Raw genomic sequence first — 27,790 nt, 5'->3', positions numbered from 1 at the left:
TTTGGGATTAATGTCATCCTTCCCTCAGATTTGTACAGTGATACAGCCTTATGCTACACATAAATGGAGGATTTTTTTTCTTTTCAGTGTAAAATTTGAAATTTGAATGCAATTACAGTAACAAGAGGAAGTGTTTTCTAATGAGTCTCAAAAATCCCTGGCCAAAAAGCATGTAAAACTCTCCTGTAGAGAGAGAAATTGAATGCACAGTGTTAGCATAATAGCAAAGGCTGAGACATTGCTTTGCACTACAGTTTTATGGGATGATATTTTAAAAGGTATTCAGAGATTTATGGCTTTTTAGGGACAGCTAAAATTGTTTTCACATTTCTAATACTGCTTTCATTAGACTTTTGAAAGTATGTTTATGGTATCAGATTGAATTCTAAGGTGTTACCAAATCATCCAGAATCCCCACTGCTCAAGTATATTCCCTTGTATCCCTGTGTGTCTTCAGAGGAAAAAATGGGATGAATGTAAGTGCTTTGTTTTAAAGTATATAATCTGTATTCTGTCATGTACTTCATCTCCCAGGAAAGGTACCGGGGAACTCACTCTGCTGTTTTTATTTATCCTGCCAGTGCAGTATATAGATGAGAGGACTAAGGTCCGATGGTGTTAAAACAGGACATGAAATATTGATTAATTCTTTTTTAAAATTCCTTTTTCCTCCTGAGTATAGCAAATTTCAGATGCTACTGTCAATACAGTGCTCTCCAATAAACCTCCGTTATTGGAAGGGTCCTGATCTTCATCGTGTTCTTATAAATGGTTATTATGATTCTAAAAGGCTTTAAAAGCTCAAGGCTTTCCTGGTGCAAGAGCAGAAAGCAAGTTAGAAGCAGTGCAGCCTTTTATCATGGCAGAATGTTACTCTGATATAACATGGATTGGGTTGGGAATTCTCTTTGCTGGACAGTAGCAGAACATTCTGGTTAAAAACATGAAGATCCTAATGGGGCAGATAAACAGATGTACAGTTTCATGGCTATAAAGCTGTCAAGTAAAGAAGCACAATTATAGTTGGTATCCACTTAAGGAAACATGGGGATTTGACACCCTGCCTTTGGTTCCCACTTGTCACTCTTCAGTTTAAGTTAACTCTTTATTTATTGTTTCCAGTATGGTCCTTTACAAAAGCAGCTAAACATACTTAAGTGGTTCCCAGAGGAAAAGGACGTTTTGGGAAAGGTAGGGATAGAAGTTCACACCAGCTCACTGATGTAGGATAACAGACATGAGCAAGGAAAAGAATATTTTAACTCCTTTCAGGGTACTCAGCTCTGGGAGTTGAGGTAATGGTTTTTCACTTTAAAAACTGAGGTTTATTTAAACTGAAACATACTGGAGATTCTTTAAGAGTGTAAAGCTCTAGGAGTTTTTCTACTATCAATAATAAAAGGTATTCATCAGAGATGGGATTTGAATCTCAGACCTGTATGTGCCAGGTAAATGTCATTATAAAGGTTGTACAACTACTTTTTCACCCATCATCTTAATTAGTCTTTAGTTCAACTTGAGCAAGGAAGTAACACAGAATCTGAGCCAAAAGCCATTGACTGGTATATTTACCTGGGAGGCAGGAGACCATAGCATGTTCTTGCTCTGAACCAGGAAGAAGCACCTGAGGTTGGTTCATCTTTCTCACAGGAACGTTGGGGTTTATAGGCTGGATAAGTTGCTACAGGATTTTCTTTTTCCCCCTACATCAAAGTTTTATTCCTACCCCAAGATGGAAATGTTTTCAGAAGATTTTGTTGGTGGGAATAACTGATTAGCACATGGGTCTGCTTGGGAGTTCTTTGGCAGCAAAACTTAATGGTGTGCAAACCTTAGGCTACTTTAATTTACGATGCAGAACAGACTGCTCCCTGCCATACCCAAAGGCTGAGGGCTTACAGTTGTGGCAGAAAGCTGATACATCCCCTCCTCTCCCTCACACTCAGCTCTATTAAGATGGTACTCTATTAAGATGATATCTTTCTTTGGAAATTGGGCAAGTTTTTTATAATTTTAAGCTAATTATGTCCGTTGATTTGAGTCAAACTGAAAGCAATACATGCACAAAGCTGGGCTTTAACCAAGTTGTAAGCAGTGAGAGCTAGGTGTGTTCTTACTGTTCATGAGGTTTTAAAGCAGTGAATCTTGCATGCCCAGGTTGTATGGGTGACTCTTTGACTCCCAGTAATTGGTAACATTTGCTTGAGTAGAGCAAACAGGATTTGTGTTGTGATTAACAGTGCTCACACAGCCAATCTGTGAGCCAAAACCTTACACATGTAATTTTTCTCACTCATGCAGGTAATACTTTTGGACTGATTTAACATAAAGAGTTATTTGAGCCAAGACTATCAATCTGGGCACTATCCTCTTGTGTTTTGCTCTCTGCTATGTTATCTCAAAGAATGACAACAGAAAATTATGTAAAGGGGTATGCACAGAATTTTGTTTTGCAAAACCTTGTATTAGATGGTTTTCTATCAAAATACCCATGAAAGTTTCATTACTGTGTGAATTGTCAAGTTGAGGATAGCCCACTGCAGATTAAGATTTTGCTTGCAGAAGAGGATGGTGCATACCCACATCCACACAGCACAAATTCTGACAGTAAGTTTGCATTTTGGTGAACTTTATCTCATTTTACAAACCCTACTAATTGCTGTCTTTCAGATGTGAAAATAAATTATTTTTTTGTCTTATGGGAGATGCATCATTTGACTCCGGATATTTAACGTGGTATTTTTTCTGTGGACAGTAGCTTGAGGCCCCAGGCTGGGAAGAATGAGAGCATATCTATAAATAATTCAAAGTAATTGTATGGTTTTGACAGATTGTCAAATTGCTTAATGCCTTTTGTCCCAGGCAATAGATTATATTGCTTTGATAAAGTGTTGATAATTTCTCATTGCAATTTGTTTTGTGTATGTTGTATTTTTACAGAGTCCAGTCAGGTTCATATCTCAGTACGGGTTGGTTTACCTTAATTTTGGCTATGGATGCCTGCTATGGAATTCACGTCTATGGGATGATAAATGACACCTACTGCAAGTAAGATCACAGGAAATTATTTTCATGCATCTACGATTCTGATGTCTTGTCAAAATTTCACAATTGATTTTAATATCATAAATCCAAAAAATGGATCAGGCAGTCATTTCCCAGTGTTTTCCATTGATGTGACACTATTGTCAGCATATTCACTCCTGATATGGCATTTGCTGTTGATAAAATAAAAACATTTACAAAATCTAACATCAGATGTCACGAGGAACTATTTTTAATCAAAGATCTTTCGCAGTTTCTGAATTAGCTGGAAACAAAGTATGCTCATACTCTTCTGATAAAAATGCACTTGCTTCCCTTGCTAAAACAAACCTATAGAGGCAAAACTAATATATTATTTTCTGAATACCAAATACACCTGGAAGTGAAAAAAACTGATTAGCCCAGGATAGTTACCTGAAATTACATTTCACCACCATTGAGCAACCTACTTGAACTTTCTAGGTTATATATGGCTTGTTTTGAGTAGTAGAGGTTTCTAATTAGATAATAAAACAAGTCCTGTGAGCTTTATCACCATAAAGTGACATAAATTCCAGCCAGCTCCCGTTAGTGACCTTACAGTGACAATGGATTAATCACATCGTCAGAAGTGTAACTCTAAACACAATTTTTAGAAGTCCACGTTAAACACTTTCATCTACAGTGTATGGTAGAAAAATATAAAATGAAACTATTCCTCATTTATTCAGTAAAGCAGGAATAATGGGTGATACTAGTATGTACACATCTCTTCTGTACCCAAACTGGTTCAAGTCTGGCATGTAACCAGTCCAGTGGGTCCTCAGCTCCTCAAGTCGAGTCTTTGTGCAGATCCTCACTCCACAATCTGTGTTACTCTGGTGGAAGACTCATTCCTGGCAGACCCTAAAACAAACAAACAAACAAACAAACAAACAAACTATGGAATTTGAGTCACAGCTGTTTAATTAGGATATCTTAACATTAGAGACTGGCTTTTTAGAACTCGCAGATCTCACTGATGGAGTCATCCAGATGGAGTGAACATATGTTGTTCTTTGTTTATGAAAATGCAGTAGGCACCCCGAGATGAGGGGTGGCAGGACTGGGGTTGTCCTCAGAACCAAGCCAGGCTGGCATTGCACAGTCCTGATGTAAAACCAGTCAACAGCATGATAGCACTTAAGTCTGTTGGCAGTGGGGAAGGATGGCTTTCCTTAAAGCTGAAATTCTAACTGCATTACCTACTTACAATGGATTATGCAGCCAGTTGGAGAACCAGTTTCAACAGTTGGGACTATCCAGTGAGAAGACTTTGCTTAGGGATGGAGACTTGTGGGCTGAGTTCTTCCAGGTTAAACAAAATATGCAGTACCCATGAGAGCCAGCCCATCAGCTTCTTACTGACTGTTGAGATCAGTGCATGCTGAGAGACACACTGAGTTACATTTTCCATAGGAAAATTCATAGAAATCATGATGTAATGAAAGCCCTTACGCAGTTTAGCAAAGGAGCTCAAGTGCTGATGCATGGGAAGGATTTCAGATAATTCACAGAATCATTTAGGCTGGAAGAGACCTTTAAGATCATGGAGTCCAGTTGTTAACCCAGCACTGCCACGTCCAGCACTAAACCATGTCCCAAGTGCCACATCTACATGTCTTTTAAGTACCTCCACATATGGGGAGCCAACCACTTCCCTGGGAAGCCTCTTCCAGCACTTGACAACCTTTTGCATGAAGAAATTTTTCCAAATATCCAGTCTAACCATGAGGCCATTTCCTCTTGTCTTGTTACTTGGGAGAAGAGCCCGACCTCCACCTTGCTACAGTCTCCTGTCATGTAGTTGTAGGAAGTGATAAGGTCACTCCTGAGCCTCCTTTTCTCCAGGCTGAGAACCCCCAGCTCCCTCAGCCACTCCTCATTGGACTGATGCTCCAGACTCTGCCCCAGCTCCATTGCCCTTCTCTGGCCATGCTCCAGCACCTCGATGTCTTTCTTGTGGTGAGGGGCCCAGAACTGAACACAGGATTCCAGGTGTGGTCTCACCAGCGCTGAGTGCAGGGAGACCATCACTTCCCTAGTCCTGTTGGCCACACTACTGCTTATACAATCCAGGATATTTGTATCCTGTATTCAGGTGCAGTGTATATTTATGTATTTCTTGAAAATAATATTTAAGTATATCTTTTTTTTTTTTCCCCTAGGTCAGAAGGCTTTCGTAAAGTTCCCTACCACTATTACGAGCCAGGAAGAGATGAGTGTGAGGAATACTTTCTCCATGAAAATGCTCCATATGGAGGCCATAGGTTTATCACAGAGAAGAAAGTATTTGCTAAATGGGCCAAGAAGCAAACAATAATATTTACACATCCCAACTGGACAGTGTCTTGATACTGGTTTTCTTAACTCTCTCTTAACAGGATACTACAAAAATGTCTCAGTTTACAGTAGTTTTGCTTACATCTGGCTGGCCTTTCTCAGCCTGGGTAACACTAAACTAAAAACCAGAAGGCAAAGAGGGTGATGGTTCAGCTGCTAAGCAAAATTAATCATCTGTGGAAGGTAGACACATTGTTTTTTACTTCTTAGGGTTTTACTCCACACTATGCACTTTATACTTTAACTGGATTTTACTTCAAGGCAGGAGCAGTTAAATACAGAGGAGATTTCCTGTATATACAGGTGTACACAGAGAACATGGTGATCCTTTGAAACTTGTCCATCATCTCAGATGTGTAAAATTAGTATTTATAGCTCATTGGCAGTACTGCAGCACTAGTTTCCTTTCTAGTATTAGCAGAAATTTTCAACAAGAGATATATGAGGAAAAATATAGACCTCCAAGGTCCATAAGTGAGTAAATTAAAAAAAAAAACAAACAAAAAACCAGCTGAATACATTGATACATGTGAGCACTTGCATATATGGTAAAATTAGAGATGAGCTAAACATGGTTCTTGAACTGTTCACAACTCTTGCATGAGAAGATGCTGCTTGCTCAAGGCTCCTGATTAATTCATAAGTTCTGAAATGCAGCTTCCTTCCACCCTGGTCAGGCTGTACCACCTGGAGCAATGCAGTTTGTACTTTTTGAAGCCGTTGTCCCACTGTTTAGCTCCAGCAGCATGGCACTCAGAAAAGACTGTGTTTTGCAGCCCATGGTGAACCTTTGGCTGTTGTACCAAGTCTGCTGTCAGTATCCAAACCCATGAGTGAAAAGTTGTCTCATGAATATCTCCATTTACTCTAGTTATGCCTTTGAGTTGCTCCAACATCCAAATAATAGTATTTTGACAGTATTTCCCATGCAGCCATCATAATTTATTTTAGATCTCCAGTTTCTCCAGCTTTAAAAACAGGGATAGTGTCTATCTACCTCACAAGGGAGGTGTGAGGACTAATTTAATTTAATTTAAAGCACTTTCCTGATGAAGAATGCTACAGATCATTTATTCTTAACACAAAAACAATGGTACCTGTCATTTATTCCTGTCTGTTGGGTATTTGAAGAAAGTGACAGCATGTCTGGATCTGATGGCGAATTGTTCTGTGCATTCGCTTTCCTACTGAGGATAATTTGTAATACTGAGTTGTCTCAGCTTGCACTGCTTCAGTTGAAGTTGAAAGAACTCCCCACCTCACAGCATTAGCTGCACATCAAGAGGCAGTTCAAGAATTTTAAAATATACTCATCTCTAGTTTAAATATGTATTTCCAAGCTTACTGTCATGAAAAGTTTTCAATTGCAGCAAACTCAGTTGTAATATGACCATAATTCAACTACACATGTGAGTTTTATTTAAACTTTATTTAAACTAATGCTTTAAGTTTAGAAAGTGTCCTATGAATATTTGAACATCTGGAATGTCAGATTCAACACTGTAATAGCCAATACTGTGAACACTTGAAGGAATTACGTGTGGAACATGTCACACAGGGTTTACTCACACTACTTAAACATTAACCAACAGGAAACTTTGTATGCTTTTGTAAATCATGAAAAGGGGAAAGTAAAAAGCTATTTTTACATGTAAGTATTTGTATACTGACTATTTCCTATTGTATATTTGTATATATAAATCTATATTTTATATGTTCATTGCATATATATTCTGTCATCAGCAGCTGCAACTCTTAGAATGGGGAGGAAATCTCTTCACCACTGTTCCTCCTCCTGACTGTTGGTTTCTTGTTCCTGTTGGTACATGATGCCAGGATATCATCTCTGTTGCCCCTTCTGTTTTCTACTCTAAATGCAGCTTTCTGGTTTTATTTTTTAATATAGCTCAGCTTTCGCTGTTTACTTTAGTACTCTAAGTATTCATGGTGGTTGTCAGACAAAGGCTGGGGCCACGCTTATGATCCTGGATAAACATCTATATTTAAATACAGGCTTTGTCCCAGACTTCTTGCATGATTTGATGTCTCACCTTCCTGTTTGGAAAAGGAGAACCATAGTATTTTCCTACTCCCTTTCTTGTGTGACTTTCTTGTAAGCTGTTGAGATGAATATTCCCATTTTCAATTTATTTGTATAATGCCTTGCAGGAGACATACCCAAAATGTCTGAAAACTACAGGCAATGCTATAATAGGCAAATAATTTGAAGTGGCTTCTCATTGTCTCTGGAGTTAAAGATCAGTTGTAAGCTAATATAGCATGGGATGAAATCAAAAGGGGAAAGGGCCAGGGATGGATAAGGAGTTGTAGTAGCAAAAGCCAGTGGTCTAAATCTCTCACCATCTGCATATGCATCTTTTCAGTTCAGATGGATGGCTGGATATATGGAAAGCTAATAGAATAATTGTAATGCAGGATTTGAAGAATGCAGGATGTACAGAACTAGGGAGAATGTTCCACACATATTGTACAGGGCAGCCTGGGAAATCCTATAGCTCCCTTGAGGGAAGAGGAGCTGAAAGGGAGAACATCAGTCAAATTGAACTTGTATTTAGAAGGTCTTTGGGTTAATAGAAAACTGCTATGAAAGTGCTGCCCATGGATGTGTGGTTGGGCTGGACAGACTTACATGGAAGTTTCTTCATGAACTGTTTCTCCCAAATGAGCATCAGGATTCTGCCTCGGTTGTGTTCATGTGCAAGGTGTTTTTTTAAGCCTGAGAAAGTTTTTCAGATAATTAACACTTGCCAATTCACTGTAAAACTGTTGTAAAATATGTGCTTCGTCCCAAAGCTCCTTGATGAGTGCTTGCATGCTGCATGAAACAATATCACAAAGGCTAGCTAAGAAAAATACAGCTCTAAGAGCAGCTAAATGTACACATAATGGAGAACACCATTAGAGTGCAGTTGTCACAAAGTAAAATGTTGCTCTCTGCCTGGATTTGCACTAAGAGCAGATCCACTTTAGAAAGGTAGCAGCAGGCTTCATTCACACGAGAGTAAATGAACATCACTTCCCTTATTTACATGAAGCTGTCTTTAGCATAAACTAAATGCATGTTTACATTAGTTTTATTATATGAGTAAGGAACTGTGACCACTGCGTTAAAGATGATTCTGCAAAGAAATTACTTGGTCAAAATCTGTTAAAAATCTGTGATACTGAAGAAAGAATCTCGGTACTTGGCTGTGTAGTGAGGGACCTTGGTGATTCACCTTCTGAGAGCAGTTAAGACATCAGCTGAGAATCATTTATTAATTCTTTAAGATAAAACCTACTACAGTTTACCTGAATGTAATCAGATCCTAATTGCTTATTCATTCAAGCAGCCCTATTTTAATCAACTACTCATGTGTATAAAACAAGCAGGGAGTTTACCTGAGGTTTTCAAAATGCATCTTCACGTTGCTGCTAATAGGGGAATACTTACAAATAGTTTGGCCTTTTTTGGCCATCAGTCAGCTAAGTAGTCAACAAATGTTTTCTTTTACAATTTAGGGGAATTTAGTACACTTCTGAAAAAAAAAAAAAAAAAGGAAAGCATTTATTGTTTGGTTTGCTGTAGGTTTGGTTTTAACATTTAGTTTGAACATTTAGATTTTAATATACTTTATCTTTTATGTGGCATTATCTTCCAATTGATTTTTTTTCAAAGTAAAAACTTTTAAATGGGAGCAGAAATTTGGATAAGAAAAAAAATATCTTTTCAACTGGCTAATTACTAATTCAAGGGTAATTAGTGACAGGACCCGAGAGAATGGCCTGAAGTTGTGGCCAGGGAGGTTTAGGCACTGGAAGAGGCTCCCCAGGGCATGGTCACAGCACCAAGCTATGAAGCTCAAGAAGCATTTGGATGATACTCTCAGGCCCATGGTGTGACTCTTGGGGATGGGCCTGTGCAGGGCTAAGGGTTGGACTCAATGATCCTTGTGGATCCCTTCCAACTCAGCATATTCTGGGATTTTGTGAACATAAAAAACTTTTCTTTCCAAACTGCCACAACAAGCTTTTCATCCCCATTAGATGTCCAGATCACATTCTTCTACTTATAGCAAGGCCTCTTCTCAGAAAGCAAAAAATTAGTCTATGTATCCAGCCAAATTCCCTTTCCATCTGGGCTGGGAGGCTCCATCTGCAGACTGCTCCTATCAGTTACATCAGTAAGTGGGAAGGACTGATGAAGAGTTCTACTTAGGAGCAGATGGTGTTCCAACTACTAAAAAGTGCCCCTAAAGTGCTTCAGGCGAGGAGTACCCATTGATCTTTCCTGGAAATACTTTACTAAAGTATTGGCTTTCTTCAAATGCCTTCAGCTCCTCTGTAGGATAATTGTCCTACTCTCTCTGGTAGGAGTTATCAGCAATGGGGAAACATGCCCTTTACAGGAAGAAACAGGCAAATTCGGTGTTGTTAAATATTTCTATATAAACAACACCAGGGATGAAGGTGTCAGCCTGACACAAATTATATGAACTTTCACTGATTTAGGAATCTCTGAGGACTCATTTCATAACTAATGGAAATCACTTTGGCAGGTTCATGAATACAGCACCCATCCCATTAAAATCTCTGCACTCCTGGGTACTGAGGTAAGCAGTGTTTTGTCTGAGAAGTACCACATGCACATAATGCATAGCAGAGTTACTAAAGAGAAGCCCATCCAACACTTGGAGGGCTGATGCTGGTGGTCTTTCTTTATTCACCTGCTTGTGGGCTGGACAGAAGTAGGACCCCACACAAAGATAGCTAGCAGCAGAGCACAGGTGCCTAACCAGAAGACATGTCCAGGTAAGTAAGAATTAGATAAGTAATCTCTCATGAATTATAACTGGATGGTGCCCTTAGTAAATAGAAAATCAGAAGCACTTTACATATTGATGCTTATAATTTGCTGGCATTTTTTTCTGCATGTATTCAGAAATAGTGTGTTGTTAACTGTGTTCAAGCAAGCCCAGGGTTTGTTGATGATGAACCTTAGAGTACCCACAAGACTGAAACTGTGTTAGTGCCAAAGGATCACACAGGAGCTGTCTGTGGGTGTTACGATGTCCTGTGTACAGCAGTCATGTATTTACTGAAAAAAGGCCTGCGTTTCCTGGCTAGGGGTAGTTCTTATGAGGAGGAAGTGTTTCATTTTCAGCAGATGTGTCTCATTCTGTTCCTTCTTTCCTGAGAGGGTGCACAGAATGGGTCTTAACTGTAGGGGAGTGAAGAATGGTATGTTAAATAGCCAGCAACCAGATTCATATATGTTTTTCTGGCTATTTCTGTGATGTATAGCTGAAGACAGAGAAGCCTTGTATAGCATAAGCTACAGAAGTCTCATGTCTGTTCTGGATTAGAGTCTCATAGGCAAACTCTCGAAAAGAGCCTGAAGGATGAAGAAAAGGTCTCCACTGAAAGACAGGGTTTCTGTGGGAGCCCTAATAATGTGTGAGGCACAGCTGGGCCTCCTCCCTCAGCTTTCGTAGGTCCCCACCCAGCCGAAAATTTGGTCCCTTTCCAGCCCCACTGGAGAAGTGCATTCTCCAGCTGACTGATGCAGCCTCTGAGCTGCACAAAGTCCTCCCTGTCCTCCCTTTCTGTGGGACCAGAGGAGTGGTGAATGTGGTGAATGAGGAGTGCTGGGTGTCAGAGCAGGGATGTTCTTTCCAGTCAGCAGTGTGGTTTGCTGGGGGCACAGTCCCACCTCATGTGCTGAGCTCAGTTCCTTTGAATGTGGCAGGAAAGATATCACTGGGCTTTGTTATTGTTTGTGTGATTAACTCACAAAGAGTCACTATTTTATGGGTGTCTTAAACAGCTGATTTCATGTCTTTTTTGATTGCTTGCTGCTGTTTCTGGGAATTCCTCAAGATATGCAGCTATCAGCATCTGCCACTGCTGTTCTGATTTACTGGCCATAAAAAGATTGTAAACTTGAACAACTTGAACTAATGCATGTTCTTGTCATGTATTATGCATGATAGCATGTTACACATTTTATTCTCCAATATAATAAATAATGTAAGTTTTATGTAAACTTAGTTCAGGCGGGGGAAGTAGTGCTTTTTCTTTCTCTCATATCATGTGTTGCCCAGAGCACTTTGCTGGAGCCTTTTAAGTGCCATTAGCAGCTGGCAGCAAATAAATTGCTGAAACCAGTCAGGAAATATTTACTAAATTTGACATTTTTCACTGGAATATCAGAAATAGTTCAACTTGCTTTTGTGAATCTACTCCGGTACTCACAGTCACAATTTTATGTTCTGTTCTAAAGAAATCTCCCATCAGAGTGTAGCACCAGGAACGACTTTATTGACACAGATAATGTCAGGATGTTGGCGGGGCAATGATCCCAAAGTTTTTACATTTATGAGAGTACCTTTTTAACGGGCATTGAACATGTAGAAGATTGGCTAAGATGCCTGCAGATTTTTTCATATTGTTGCTGCTGAAAATAGTATTTCTGGGGATGGTCAGTGGAAAAAGAAATTGTGTGCTCCTTGCCCTTTTGGCTGAGCATCTGTCCCCTCCTCATACTCAGGCACACGCACACACATGTGCAAACACTCTGAGTGTCTATATGGGAAGGTCCTTTTTTTCCAGGTAGTGGCAAGGAAGAACAACTAAGACCAATTTACATGGTAAATACAGGTTATAATACTTGTCAGTTCATGTTTATTCTGTGTGTTTCCAAAACCTGTGTCTGCGTCAGCAAAGAATTAGCTCAGCTGGATTGGGTCTGTAGCCTGAAACTGTTGGTGCCAAGGACCTGATGTCCACACTGTGCTCAGTCCCTAGTTTGGTCCCATGGGCTGAATACCACTAGTGATGGGAGCAGATCTTTTGGTTCCATCCAAAAAGAATCTGGTTCACATCCTCAGGAACACTCCATCACACAAACTAAAGCTCTTTTATTGAGTCCACTGTACTGGACTGTCCCATGTGGAAGTGAAATTCCTGCTAGGCCATCTTTTGGCTCAAGCTTTGCATGGTTTTGTTTTCATGGATACTTTTCTTTCAGATCTGAGATCTGGTTCCTCCTGTCAGATCATGGGAATCAAGGGCTCATGACTCTTCCTAAAATTACCATCCAAATGTGCTCCATAAGTCAGGAGTGTGATATAGGACAAAGTGATCCAGCATTGGTACGGCTTGGAAAGTGCTTTGTTTGATGAAGAGTTAATGTGATTTTGCTTGTGGATGTAATTTTATCCTGAACATGCTGGGTGCTTGCTAATGCATGCATTGTTTTTATGTAGTGCAGGAGACATAAAAATTCCCTTCATCATTTTCCCAGGGTATTTTTGTTCTTGTGGCCTTCCAGTTGTATCTGTGTATACATGCATATGTGCATATATATACAGTGCACAAGCATTCTTCTGTTCTTAGACAGTTCCTACTATATGCTGTTAACATAAACTTAGGCAGTTCATGTAACACTATTTATTACATGTATTCTTTGGTTGCCTTTTCGTAATGCTGACAAGTGTATTGATAGCAGATATCACTGTAGACCTAGAAAACTTTCATGCTATTTATACTTATTTTAGATGTTCTGCCATGTGTTTTTTCTTGCTATATGTTACTTAGTTTTTGCTCTCATTTGGAGAATGTGCTTCTATGTATTTGCAAAATTGTGCCTGGGTAATTTTAAAACATGAATAAATGTATATGGTTTTCCACTTGTCTGACATAATTTATGCATGATTTTGTGCAAAATACTTTTATTCTTGTTTATGTATATGCCACTGTAATAATACCTGGCAGTTCACTGAACTCAAGGAAACAAAGATCTCTGTTCTCAAAAGTATTATAAATCAGCTGCACACACTTTAAAGACATTTTAAGGCATCTGTCCTAAACATATTCAGTAATGTAAACTCAGCCACAAAACCTACACTTAAGAATAACTCATGATTTTATTTCTGTGTGTTCAAACACATTGCATGCACAAAATGCACACAGGAATGGAAATATGTGGAAAAGGTCCACTGGATCCTATCCATAAAGGGTACATCCTTCAGGCAGTGTCTCAGAACGTAGCAGTGTCAGAGGTCAGGTCACTGAAAGCCCTGGGAGTGGACATTCAGCACGTGCTTGAGAGAGCCCTACAAGGCTGAAGGGCTGTGGGAAAGATCACATTTCATGCAAAGGTGTGAACCTTTACTTGCAGCTCCAACGTTAACAAGAGCGTGAGGAGGACCTATGCTACTTTTTTTCCATCACGCAGGGGACCCCGTGGTGCTGAAAGGAGCTAGAATTCATTCGGCCTCTAACTAGTCCCTAACTTTCCTGCTTTATTGCCCAGCTAAGAACATGATTAACAAGCAACAGACTTTGATCTGTAAATTTTAACTTGGTCTGTATGTTCTGGAGTAACCACATAGAGACTAGCTGGGTTTGTGAAAGGACTGGAGGTTCTGGGTGTGTTTGTCAGCACTGGCATATATTATATATAATGCAACAACTGTTACCGACTAATTTTGGGCCAGATTCTGGTACACAGCACTTAAAACTAGGCTATTTTGTCAGCCACCACAATGAGGGAAGTGAAAGGAGAATTTCTGTGGTAGGGATCAGACTAAATAAAGGGAAGAAATGCCTTTCACGTGCTCAGCTTTGAGGGTCCTTCAAATTTGATATACAGCCGAAGGGCTTGTTAAGAATTTGTGGTTTATTTTTTCAGGCATGCTCTCTGAATATACCATAATGTTCACTTCAGAACCATTATCTGTACAGAGTGAGCTCTGAATGCATATTAGTAGCATGATGTAATAAGGATTCATTTCATCCTTTTTCCATGCAGGATGGCTGGACATATTATTCTTGAAGTAAATCCATACTTAGTAGTAGTGACATGGAATGTGAATTTATTTGATTATTTGTGGTAGAACCAGCTAATCAGGTAAAAAATTTATTTTAGTTATAGAATTATCCCCCTTAGGGCTTTTAAAACCCTCATAGAATAGTGAATTTATTCCTCTGAAGTTTTTGCTCCTGTGGCTTTACATTTGGATCTTTTTTTACTTGTTTGCACCAAATCACCCAGTAATCCTTGCCAACTAATCTCAGTGATATTTTCTTATTACTGACTGCTTCCTTAATGACTGAGTCTTCTGCAAACCTTTGGGTTTTCTTCCAAATTGTTGATAAAATTATTAACTAGAGTATGCCTAGGAAGCTATCCCAGCAGAATACCCATTCTGTGATCATTCCCCATTTAAATTCCCATTTTGAAATGTCAGTTAACTAGTTTTCCGTTCATTTAATGTGAGACATGTCAATTTTGTATTATCATGTTCTCTTAACTCAAATGCCATGAATACCACATCAAATGTCATATAGAATCAAAGTGTATCTGCAGTGTTGTCTTTCAGTTGTAGTCACAATTGAAAAAAAAGCCAGCAAACGTGTTTGGCAGTATCTGTTTTCCATATTGCACTTAGATTGGCATTTAGCATATTTCTCCTCTTTAATTAGTTAGTAATTGAGTCCCCTGTCAGCCATTCCATTACTTTGCTCCAGATCAATTTTAGACTGACAGGACTGTAATTATCTAGGTCGTTAAGTTTATCCTTCTTAAATATTAACACAACATACGTTTTCTTCCAGCTTTCTGGAACCTTCCCAATTGTTCCCAGACTTAGCAAAAAGCAATAATAACAATAGAGATTCCTCAGTCAGCTCTTGAACAACTCTTGGATGCAAGTTATCTGAAGTTTCCTACACAAATATTTCTTACTTCAGTAACTTCTATTTAATTTTTTGAGAGTTTGGGGTTTTTGTTGTTGTTGTTGTTTCCTGGTAGTTCATCATCCTCATAGAGCATCAATTGTCTGTCTTTTCCTTAAATACTGAACACAAAGACTTATTGAACACTTCTTTCTTGTCTTCATTACTCTTAACAAATCTTCCACTTCAATCTGATAAAGAACCGGTACCACTGTCAGGGTTCCTAATGTATTTGAAAAATATTGTCCTTAATTCTCTGGCCATAAATTTCTCCTTACAACTTGACTACACTTATTGGAGGAATTATATATGTGATGCCTTACTTCTACTCTATATCCAGTGCTATCAACTTTCTTTCTTCATTTCATTGATTTACAATTACCTAGAGGCTTTCATTAACCCTTTGAGCTAAATATTTTCTGAACACATACAACTTTCTTTCCTGATTTTTTCAGCTATTAAATGTTTGTATTTTCCAGTTATTGATCACTTTTCTCTCGTAGCTGATTCTCCTTTTCAATAATTTTCAGTTTGGTAAAAAGACTACACCATCCATATTACTGTTTGGGCTTCATTCTCATTTTGCCCTAAAGAGCAATCAAGCTATGATCATAGCCACTAATATTAATTTACTTCTCTTACCAACTATCTCAAATCTCTTTTCACTTTTTCTGAGATGCTATCTCACATAGAGTTCTCATTCTTGGAGAGTTCTCCATTTTGGTTTAAGAAATGTTCATATATAATACTAAAAATTCAGCAGAGGTACCAGCATCATAAAACCTCAGGCATATGTCAGGCAGACTGAAGTCTCAGATGATAGTGCAGCTTTTTTGCTCCTGCACATTACAGAAGGTGCAAAGGCATCCAGTCATCCTATTGTCTTTTCTATGATTTGGTGATTTACAGACAGCAGATGCTATCCCATCTAGTGTTTTATCTGATAGAGTATTGATCCATTGCATTCACATCATTTGCTTCTGAGCTGCCAGTGCCTTGAAAACAGACTATGGCTCTTTTACCAAAGTGCCACTCTTCTTCCCCTTCTCTCTACTTGATCTTTCCAAAATAGGTTATAACCATTGACTTTAATGTTCCAGTTATTCAGTTCTTCCCATCTATTGTCAGTAATACCAGCTACACTGAATTTATAAATATGTCATTCCTATTCCTTTCATTTTTTACCCGAACTATTTGGTATTGTTTTGCAGAAAATCTGCTGCTTTTAGATCCTTCGTTAATTTTGGTTTTGTCATGTTGATTTCATGCTGAATGATTGGGGTTTTTTTGGTTGTATTTGGGGTTTTTCCATCAATTCCCCTCTTAGCACTTATTTTCAGCCCCTTCCCTAGCAGGCTGTTTGCCTTTCTTACAGAACAGGAGACCACCTAAACGGTGCCATCCTTTCACCTGCATCAAAAGACACATGTTCCACATCCAGAACGTTTTTTTTTTCCTGTCTTCCTTCATTCACCAACCAAGGATAATATCCTGGAGGATCACGCAGACATTCTTCTTCTTAAGCAATGTTCAGGCTTCCCTGAACTTGTTTGAGGTCAGTGAGGCAATCCCTGTGAAGCAGAGTCACTGATGCGTACAGTCTTTCCAATTGTCTTTCTATCTCCAGCCTTTCCCCCAGATTGGTTGGGCTACACATGATCCCTGACTGTCTGTTTTTGAAAAACACTTCTGTCTCTGCAGGATTCTGATATTTGGGTGGCAACGAATTGGAGATGGGGGAGAGCTGTCTGTTTGCAAATGAAAATGTAGGCTTTTTTAACACATCTGCTTGGGCCTCTCTGTTTATTGTTGCCCAAAATAACCAGACCTCTGTGGGCTGCCCAGTCCCTGGGCTGGCAGCTCCCATCTCTGCTCAGGATTGGCAGAATTTGGGAACTACAGAGTCTGGGTTCTGAGACAGTATGAAAAGTGAGCAGAGGAACTGTCAAAAAATGAAACGTTAAGAATTAGCTTGTTATGTCATAAAATTGATCAAAATCTGTGTCTTTCTGTGGGAGTTTTAAGTTACAATCCACTAGCACTCTTCACTGGCAAAAGCAAAACATTCTGCCAGAGAATTTCTGATTAACTCCTCTCCTGTCCAGAGGAGAGCTATCTAAATTAATTGTCTTTGACAGGTGAGGTCTGTCCTCATTTTGGTACAGGAGATAAGATACTGGTTACGACACAACTGGGTAGACTTGCACAGCTTTTTAATTACAACAAAAGCACTTATCACAAATGTCTTGTAAACTGAGTGTCAACAGTGCTTGAATTGCAGCTGCCTGGCCCTGGAGTTTGATGACTTTACCTGTTTAATAGATATGATGAAACATTATCCTGCATTCTATAACCAGCTTCGCCTTCAGCCTGTTCTTATAATGCCTTATAGTTCATCAAGCCCCACTGCACAGGCCTTAAAATAAGGCTAATCAAATCCATATTGTCTCACATTGCCTTTTTTTGTCATAAGACAGAAGATACTGTATAGAAACTAAAGATCCTTCAGCACCTAATTTTGCAGGATTTATCCACACAGTGCAGTGCAAGCCCCATGCCACGTAGAGATGTGCTTGCTGGCTCTGAATGAACGAAACATGTCTGCATTCAAATGGCAAACTGTTTGTTACATTTTTGCAAGGAAAAATACGAAAAAAATTTGTCAGAGCACAGCCTCACAGCCCCTGGTTCCTATGGCCTGTGCTGTGAACAGCAGGTGGAGTTACTTGGAATTGTGAATCACTTTTGGTGTTGTGTTGATTCATTCACTCACACACAAAATGACACGGTAAAAATCTCACACACTAAAACATCACAGATCAAGTCACTGTCATGTACTTTATTTCTGAAGGTGTTGAGGAAGGAAGGGGAGATGGTGGGGTTTATACTTGCACAACGAGCTAAAGGCTGTATACAACAAGCACCTTGAGATCAAGTGATTGTTGAAGGGAATTACTATGAACACCATAATGATTTTATTTTTTGTTATTTCTTCATGCTATCTTGAAAAAAAATCAGACATTTTCATCAGTACCTCAAAGATTCTTCCCTGAAAAAATATGAAGCAGACTAACAAAGAGTTTCTGAAAGTGATTTCAATTACATGAAAAGAAGCAGTGAAAATTTAAGAAAGGCAGAGAAAAGAGTGAGTATTTAAGCTAAGGACATTGAGACATAACATCCCAGCACTTTATGTGTTATACTTCTTACTGGTATCAATGGGAGCACTTATTTGAAGCTCAGTACAGGATTTGGGGTTTTTCCTTCATATCTGCAAGTGACCGTAAAGCACAGGAAAAAAGAGGCTGTTCTTTTTCTGGTGTGAAGCCTTTGTTTTATCTTTCATGATACTTGAAATGGCAGCCAGCTTTAGTGATGGTTCAAGTGTCAGAATGCACTTTTTCTTTTTTCTTTTTTTTTTTTTTTTTCAGAAAAAGGAGGGCCAGGGGAGTCAAACTGCATCATTTTTCAAGGGCAGCTTTGCAATCCTTGGGAGTTCTAAAATGTGGAAAGCACTGTATTAATTTGAGTGCATCGGCATTGAATGGGATAATTTAGCAGCACCTTCCGCTCTCAAGTATTTCTTTTCTTGAATAGATTATTAGACAGCAAGGGTTGGGGATACAAACCTTGAATCATGAAAGCATGTGTACATGCTGAAGAGGTATTACAATGAATTATAAGCACTGGTAATAGTTTAGGTTCCAAAGGGCTGGTGACCTTTGCTTTTAAAAACATGCTTTAAATGTTATCATTCTACAGCACTGTCTTCTGGAATCTATCTCCTAAATGCTTTTGGACACACAGACCATGGGATTAATTATATACTGCAAGCAACAATTCATGAATATTTAACACACTCATTTATACTTAATGAATAAATTTGCATTTTGACAGTGTTATTTAATGTGGTTTAAGGAAAAACTGCTCATTACCTTTCAATTTTGTAGATTAGGAGAATGTAATTGGAATGATAAGGTAGGAGAGAGGCTACATGATTTCCATGAGATTGTTCACACAGTTTGTTCCCACAGGGTTTTGATCAAAACGGCTCTGTTTGGCTTGTTTGGGGGAAGTTTGCCCATCTCAGTTTCCTCATCCCACTCTGTGAAGGGAAGCTGGAAGCAGTGAGGTATATTCCTGCCACAGGGCTGAGGCAGAAGCAGCTGGGCTGCCACTGGAGAAGAGGGATGCCTCTCCTTGGCCTGTTTCAGGGACATTGCCAACAGTCCTGATATGGAAACTCTGTCCCATTTAAATTTCACAGGGTTTTTTTCCCTGTTTATTTTAATAGGGCTAACTACAAAACCTTTGCACTTGGGCATCTTTGCTTTGCCTTTTAAGCATTTAATCAACTCAAATGTTTCCTTGGGCCTAGAGATACTTTGAAGATTTCTAAGATAGTACAAATGAAAAAAATTGAAAATAATCAGAAGTTAAAAAAGAAATTCCTGGGATTTGATGATCTTGTGTATTTGTGTGTTGGAACAGCAACACAACAGAATCCCCCAGGTTTCCAGTATTTAACACTAAAGGTTGATTTTATAAAATGGGTTTTAAAATGGCTTACTATTTGCTTCTTTAACAAAGTATATGCATTGTTTCTATTTGTCATTTTGAAGTGCCATATGGTGGCAGATACTAATCCACAATATGTTGCCATAGTTCTCTCTGATCTCTCTTGAAAACAACATAATTACCCAAATGGAGACTTGACCTTTCATTCAGTTTTAATGGACTGTTTTCTGAGCATATTTCTAATCAGAAAGAATTGCATGAGATGTTATTGTCAAAGCTGGCTACATATATCTTGTCTGTGAAGGGAAAAGTCTTCAGGCCGGAATCAGGCTGTACATCAACCCTCTGTTCAGCACACAGAGTAATGACATCTTGATTCTCACAAGGGGGCTCTGGAAATAACTTTGATGTTAAGCAAAACAAAGATTTGAAGTGTAAGAACTGTGTTGATATCCTTCTCCTCTGGGCAACAATGTATAAGAAGAGATAGTCCATCTTTGACATGCTCCTCTTCCTGTGGGAATATTCCCACATTATATTAATAGAGGTGGATGTACCAGAAAAGCTTGGATCTGCAGTTTGGTATTCTTCTCCCTTAGGACTGCATCCAGCAAACTAAGAGCCTCACATTTCCAAACTGCCTGGGCCTCCATCACTGTGCATCTCCAGACCAAGAATTATGTTTCAGTCTCTCAGCTGCTTAATGTAATTCTGGTTTTAGCACATCAGAAGAGTCTAAGCTCCTGGTGGAATGCACGAGGCAAATCCAGGTGGACTTCCTGCACACCGTCTCCTTTTTACATCTTATAACACGTGAAGGATTTGAGAGGGACAGAAGCAGGTGTGTGCAGGCACCAGGGTCCCTTGTTTCCCAGAGCAGGTGTGTGACCCTTTGGTGTGTCTGCAGCTGGTGCTGCTGGGCTGTGTCACAGGCTGGGGTAGCAGATTCCACAAGGGACAGCTGCAATACTGCCCATTGCTCCTGGCTGGGAAGAGGTTCTTTTCCTACCTGGGAGGACAGCTTTTAGCTCTGGTTGCAGGTTTTTGTTCCTGTTTTGGTCACCAAAATGGTTGATAGCGTTGATAATGGATAAATGAAAGAACCTAACGTTCATTCTTTTGAGTAATTTTTTGACACATGTATTATTACCCTTTTGGTCTGGAATTTGATAGCACTCAAAACAGTTTTCTGTTTGGAACACAGGATTGTACCCTTGGTATATTTCCTAAGATATTTGTTGCTGAAAACATGTATTGCTTTCCTCCATTTTGATAAGTCAGGAAAGCAATAGAAGTCCTATCTTCAAAACTTTTCCACTGGGAAATCTTGAGTTTGTGAATATGGTGACTGATTATATGCATCACAAAACAAAAATGCATAATTGAACAGCAGCAAGTGTCTGAAAATAATCTACTGTTTCAAACAGTTGAAGGCTCCAGTGTGACAAGTCACCAAGTATTTAAACTCTCTTCTTGCGATCAGCCTACATCCTAGCTAGATGAAAGGCATTAGCTAGGAATACATGAAAGAATCAGTTTTATTCCTCCCATGTCCCACCTTTGAGTATGCCTAGAGTCATGTTTGATGGGGGTACAACAGGCACTGGATTAGATGTCATCAGGCCCAAGTATGCCAGCTGCTTGGTATATTTTTTTTCCAATATTAACAGTTTAAAACTTCTGGGAACAAAAAGATGATTCAGGATAGATTAAGCTTGTCTTCTTGCTTTGGTGATTCAAATTCACTGACATATTTTAACTCAATAGTATTTTGCTTGAAATTGCATGTGAACTGGGGCATGAACAAGTAGGGAGTCTATAACTTTTCCCAAATTTTATTCCAGATTTGTCTGTTTCTATTGAACAAGTTTGCAAATCGTATTCAGATCCTGAGAACTCCTTACATTGTGTTTGCTTTGGGTTTTTCAAAGCAGAGCTACTCACATCCAGGTTATGAAAAATTAGTACATTCTTGTATAACTTGTAAATGCATAAGGAATGGTTAACTCGTAGGCTGCAGGAATCAAGCCTGGGGGGAAATATTTAACTGACTAAGAGTCAGACATATTTCTCCTGTGGGCAAAGCCAGATGACTTTTCTGAGCCACAGAAGTCTCTCTCATTTGTATACTGGGCCAAAGATCTTTAAGCCTCATGGAAACCTTCCCCTCTGGAGCGTTCTTCCTTCTGCTACTGTATTTCCTCTTAACAAGATATTGCTCTTGTGCTGTTAATGTTAATGAGAGTACTAAAATCTCTTAATAAGAAAACATTTGAATTAATAAAGACAAAGCCTGTGGTGTTCAGGATCAGCATGATTCCATATGTAGAGATTTCTATGGACAGTTTTACAAGTGCCTGTATTTGGCCTGGGACAAGGGTTCTCTGGAAACCCTACACTTTAAGGGAACAGCCTGAAAACAGGCTATTGGGAAAGATAACACATTAAAAATTTTTACCAGTAAATTCTGTATATTGTCTCAACCTAAAAATGTTGACACCTGAACAGAGCAAGTGCTGATACACTCATTTATAATGAATTAACTAGACTTGCCTGAGCTTTTGAAGGTTGTATGACTGCATTTATTGATCTCGTTTCACTGATATCAGTAAGAGCTGAAGTTTCTTGTTACACCATAAGGCCGTTCATGCCATTGTCTTCCAGATTCATTTGAAGCTTTGTCTTTGATCTAGAAAGCTAAATAATCCGAGTGAAGCCTTAGAAGAAGCTCTATCTGATATGGTTGCTCTACTTCCTACCAGTGAAGGAACATAAGCCATAGCCCTATTACTGGTTCTGTGAGTAATGAAGTCTGGTAGCAATGGATTTGTCCTTAATACCCTGTATTTCTCCACTGATTTAGCTCCACATTCCCCCATGACCCTTAAAAATCCTCGTACACTGTGATATGCCTATGTTCTCTGTCTTTTTCCACACTATCCCTATGCCTTTCTTGCTTATCCTATGCCTATCCCCAGACAGACTTTTACTGTGGTAAGTGAAGTTAAGGTGGCTTCAGAGCTCCTTCACATTTACCTGTCTGGTGGTCCAAAGAAAACATACTTTGGCTGGCTTAAAGTTATGTGAGGACTTCTGGTCCAGTTAATGAATGTGTTTGTTACTCACTGTTTGTTACTTCCTCCCTCTAAGCAAACTGAACAAAAAAAGAGACAATTTAAACTGCTTCTGCCTTTCCTTCATTCAGAGTGCTAGTAGGGTCTCTCTCCTATTATGTGAATGCTGAGCTTTATGAAACTCAGGTCTATATTTGAGACTTTTGTTTTTCTGTGAAATTGATTTTAAATTACCCAGTGAAATCCAAAGTTCTTTGGGGAAGGCAGACAGACATGCAAATAAGCAGAGTGTCTGTGATCACACAAGCTTTGTTTGTAACATTAGGGTTACACAAAAATAAGCAGGGAGAGACAGGCAGTGACTCACCATTCCTATGGACATCTTTGCTAACTCTCAGGACTAGCTGTGAGGCAGATTGCTTGTTTCCCCTTTGTTGTATTCCCATCACAGACATAGATGGGCTGAGGGGAGGCAGCAAGCAAATTTTGGGGAAATTGTTGGAGGGTTTTATCAGGTTTTGCTTTAGGTGTCTTTCTTGTTCCTATTTGATCACATGACAAGTGTTAACTAAATAGTTATTTAGAGGTTGTCTTGGTGCCTGGAGAGCTGGAGGTGCCTGGATTTTTCATGTAGAACAATAAATCAGGGCGATGATAGAAGCAAAGTATGCTGGGAGATGTTATGTAATAGAAAACTATGGGAAGAGATTTGGAGAGGTCTGGACTGCCAGCTAATGTGGAGGGAAGGAAAGAAAAGAGCAGCCTGACCTTTCTGTGGTGCCCTTATAAGAGGTCAAAGGAATGAAACAATAATGGCAGCCTTCAGTCTTGAAAAGGGCAGCAGGAACAGAAGGGCAGAACTCAGCTACTGCTGTGTGTTCCATTAACATTTGCTGCCCACAGTCCCATAATTTTTCACTGAGTAGGAGCCAGGATAAAAGCCATCCTACTTAGTGTCCATTTCAGAAAGTGAAATCTAATTAGTAAAATGTTTAAAAGCTAATGAAGAATACACAATGTCAGAAAATACATTCTAATGAAGTGCAGTCCTCTCATACAAGTACTTGGGCTGTCATAAACTCTGATTACTTAAGTAATATCTAAGTGCCAATAAAATGCTGGTAAGTGAAGGGCCAGGAGGAATGCCATGCAAAAACGTCTAGTCATCTCTTTAGAGGTTCAACTTCAATGTCAGTGAACACAAACATGAAAGGGTCTTAATTTATGGAGTTTGTCTGCCATTCACATCTGTTACTGCAGAACACTGGACAATAAACCTCTTTTATCTGGGCATGTGGGATGCAAACACTGTTTTACTTTTGGACTGCTGCTCTTACATAGGCGCAGTCTAGCTTGAAATACTTCCCCAAGAAATCAAGTGGAAAAAACCCTTGAGAATTATCTGATGAGCTGCAGATATCACTGGAGTTCCCAAGGTATCCAGCAGAAAGTGTGTTGATTTGGAAGATAAATACTTGAGGCTTGAATACAGAAGTTGGAATATTACATTTTTGGGGCTCTAATATCTCCAGATGAAAATCTCTGATATGAGACTAAAATTCAATATTATATAATATAATATTTTACCCCTACACAGTGAAATTTCTGCACATTCGTCTCTGAAAGGGTTTCCAGAAAATATAATATTTCTGTGGGAGATGCACTAGAAAGGAAATGGGTATTGAGGGTCTTTGAGTTTGCACATGGAGACTGAGTCAAAAATTATCAAGCCAAGAGGCTGATAGAGTTCATTGATTGTATTTTAGAGCTTTTAAACACGGAAGGTATTTTTTTAAATAAAGAAAAGTTTCTTGAATATTAAAAAAAAAAATAAATATTTGAATAAGACAAAGGCAAACCTGTTAAAAAAAGTATTGGTACCATAGAGAACAAGGCCAGATTGTGTGTGGGAGTACATCAGCATTGCTCCATTGAAGCCAAATGAAGGATCTGCCCTGAATGTTGAGTCCTACAGGGATCTTAGGTAATTTCTTCCTGAGCGCCTGTTCTGCTGTCTGCAAGCTGATCGATTGCACCTTAATAGAATCCAAATATTATCGTTTCAAATGTGTCCTCCTTTTAGAACAAATATTCGTGAAAATTAATTTCAAACTCTTGCTATGTCAAGATTTATATACAAGTAATATCCAACCAGGACACAGGAGAAGTATAGTGCAAAGCCTTTTCTCATTATATAGTTACAAGAAACACTCTGAAGAACTACAGTTGGAAAGACATTCTCTGCTATTTTGATCTATGACTAATTGTATAAAATAGAAGGTTTTTTAGAGGGAGCTGCAGAATGATAATTCTGGGGCTTGAAGATAAAGGCACAAAAGGTTGTAGCTGGAAAAATGGTATTTTTTTTTTGAAGGAAAAGTGTAAAAGAAAAATCAACCTCCAGCAAAGGAGCTAGATGTGATTAGAAGAAAGATATAAAAGGGATCCCTAAAGAGTGGAAAGTAGAAACTCTGATTCTTAGAGGTAGCTGAAAGGTAGTGAAAGAATCAGCTACCCGGCCTCTCTAGAGGAGTTAGTCATAGCAAAAAGCTGAAGAAAAATTAATATACTGGAGACTTGCTATGTCATATGTATTCAAGCTCGGATAAGTATTCACATTTCACAGCCTTTCCAGTAGTAGCTCCTGTGAATATTTTAACACTAACCTGGTGATCACCTGTATCAGCTGACACTTTTATTTTATTTCATACTCGCTGAACTTGGTCGTTTGTTTTTGGTTTTTTTTGTAATTGGCAGCTGTGGTTAGTGTGAAACAGCTGGTTAGTGTGAAAATCCTAGTAGATCAATTAGGAATACTTCCTACCTCAAATACAGCTGAGTGGATTTGCCACTATGAGAGAATCTTACGGTTGATTTTGATTCAAATTTCATACCTTTTTTACACTAAGTAGTGCATCGGAACTGGACCATTCTCTGTGAGGTGGAGCCCAGAAAGGGTTCAGTGAGATTACTGATTTAGAATGTTTGCATTCCCACCAGCCCTTCACCCTGATGCAAGTTCCTGTGCCTTAGTAAGGATTTCCATAGCAGTGTTCTGCCAAAACAAGCAGCCACGGTGCTGAGTGGGCAGCGAGCAGGGGGTTAGGGCAGGTTCTGGAAACTTAAAGCTTCACAGAACTACCCCTTATTGCTCCCAGGTGGGTTAAATAGAGTGGAATGAAGCCACTCAGTGTGGTGTTGCTGTAGATCCTCCTTCATACCTGACCACCTGGCAAGTTTTGTGGTGTCTTTTCCTTTGCCTTAAGTAGCAGGAATGCTGGGTCTGTGGTATTGGATGAAAAAGCATTTCGAAAGCTTTCAGAAATCTTTAAACAGTTAAAAGCTGAGAGACTCCCTTTTACAGGATTGTGGAGAAGTATGTGAGTAATGCAACTGTCTGTATCCCCTGCCCTATGTTAGACTGGATTTGATAAGAAAACAAAATTTTTGACCTCTTTTTTAAGGTTTATGTCAGGTTTGGAATTTTTTTGTGAGTTTTAGTGGTACAGTTTGCAAAGACTGGTAGAACACTACTTATAAACCCTTGATGTTTATAGCATTTCTTCTGTTGTACCAAGGAACTCTGTGGACTTCATTTGGGATTTTCCTCTTAGGCTGGTCAAATATTTTGGACAGTTTTATCATTTGGGCGGGATATGAAATTAGGAAAGAAGTAACTCATTGGCTCAATGTGGCCACTTTTAATTTTTGAAACCAAGTACCTCCCACAAATCAGGTAAATATCTTTTATTAGTACCTTTGTTGTTAAGATATTAACACATTTTCCTGTAGCTTCCTCATGGGCTTTTTTCTGTGAATATTTGGTATTTGAATGATGTAAATGGATGCCTAAATCACATGGTATTATCCCTGTTCCTTGACTGGATGTTCACAATGCCTTTAATCAGAAGGTAAGTTTTGGCAGGGCCTGTGTGGGGATTATTGCCTTAAAAAAGGAGAGACAGCTGTATAAAGGGAAAGGGCACAATATTCTGTTTGTGTTCCTGAATATTAGATATGAAATAGCAAACACTGCCTGCTACCCTCACTATCAGATATGTAGTACTTGTGTTTGATTTATCTTTGATTGTTCACTCTTCAGTGCCCTTCTGAGCTCCTCTTAGCTTTGCTCCTTACACAGAATTTCAGAGATGAATGTATAAGCTTTTCTAACATAAGGTCTATTTGTGTGTGAATAGGTTCATGAATACTATCATGAATGAGATATGTCTTTACATGCATTGAAATGCTCATCAGAAGAGCAAAGCAAAAAACCATGACAAAGGGTGTTTCAAAATTTTTTAAGAGCAGGTGATTCATTTTTAAGGGCAGATCCTCATCTGGTGTAAACTATACACTTCATTCATTAGTCTTGCTATGCTGAGAATCATCTCTGTAATTTTCAGAATACCATTCTTTATGTCTCTTGCCCAGAGTGCTGTCTCATAGGATGGTCAGATATGATGACAATGGATGTGGTATAAATAGACAGAGACAGATCTCTGAAGGGATCATTTTGAAAGAGCCAGATGGCAACAAACACATTTATTTTTTTTTCCCAGTGTCACAAATATGCTTTGCAGTAGGGCTATGCCTTTTCATTCTAAATGAACCCAAACAAAACCCCATGTATCTTTTCTATGTACATTTATGTTCCTCCGGGAGACATCTGTGGGCTAAATTATACAAAGTCCAAGCATCATTTTACTGATTTACCATCCAGGAAATGCAGTGACATAACCAGATTGCTTATAATTGTGGTTTTTTAATTGGCTTCCTGAAACATTAAAAAAAAAGGCAACAAAACAGTGAGAAGCAGAGTTACTGATACCAGGCCCCATGCATACCATTGCTTTGCATGAATAAGCCTCTGATTAATTCTGAGATCCCTTAAAACACATCTTAGTCATCCTAAAAATCTAAACATTTCTTTTTTTCAAATTAACATCCACATCACACATTTAGTGCATTGCTCTTTATATTTCTTGCACTTTTCTGCCATTTTTTTCCTGTTCTATCTTGCTGATAGAAGTTCATACCTACTCCTTGAT

General features: G+C 38.9%; 1 protein-coding gene across 1 annotated transcript in view; it reads left to right on the top strand.

Annotated features, from left to right (window-relative positions):
• Positions 1–5,702, top strand: part of ST6GALNAC3 (ST6 N-acetylgalactosaminide alpha-2,6-sialyltransferase 3) — a 114,739-nt gene extending 109,037 nt beyond the window's left edge. The window contains exons 4-5 of the mRNA XM_018083741.1: positions 2,941–3,048; positions 5,232–5,702. Coding sequence (XP_017939230.1) covers positions 2,941–3,048; positions 5,232–5,418 — 295 coding nt within the window. The 3' untranslated portion in view covers positions 5,419–5,702. The remainder of the gene's footprint in view (positions 1–2,940; positions 3,049–5,231) is intronic.
• The last annotated feature ends 22,088 nt before the right edge of the window (positions 5,703–27,790 follow it).

Source organism: Manacus vitellinus, unplaced genomic scaffold (assembly GCF_001715985.3).
Source record: "Manacus vitellinus isolate BGI_N305 unplaced genomic scaffold, ASM171598v3 scaffold_67_pilon, whole genome shotgun sequence".
In the NCBI taxonomy this organism is placed as follows: Eukaryota; Metazoa; Chordata; class Aves; order Passeriformes; family Pipridae; genus Manacus; species Manacus vitellinus.
The sequence above is the reverse complement of the archived record's forward strand: the minus strand, read 5'-3'. Positions and strand labels throughout refer to the sequence as shown.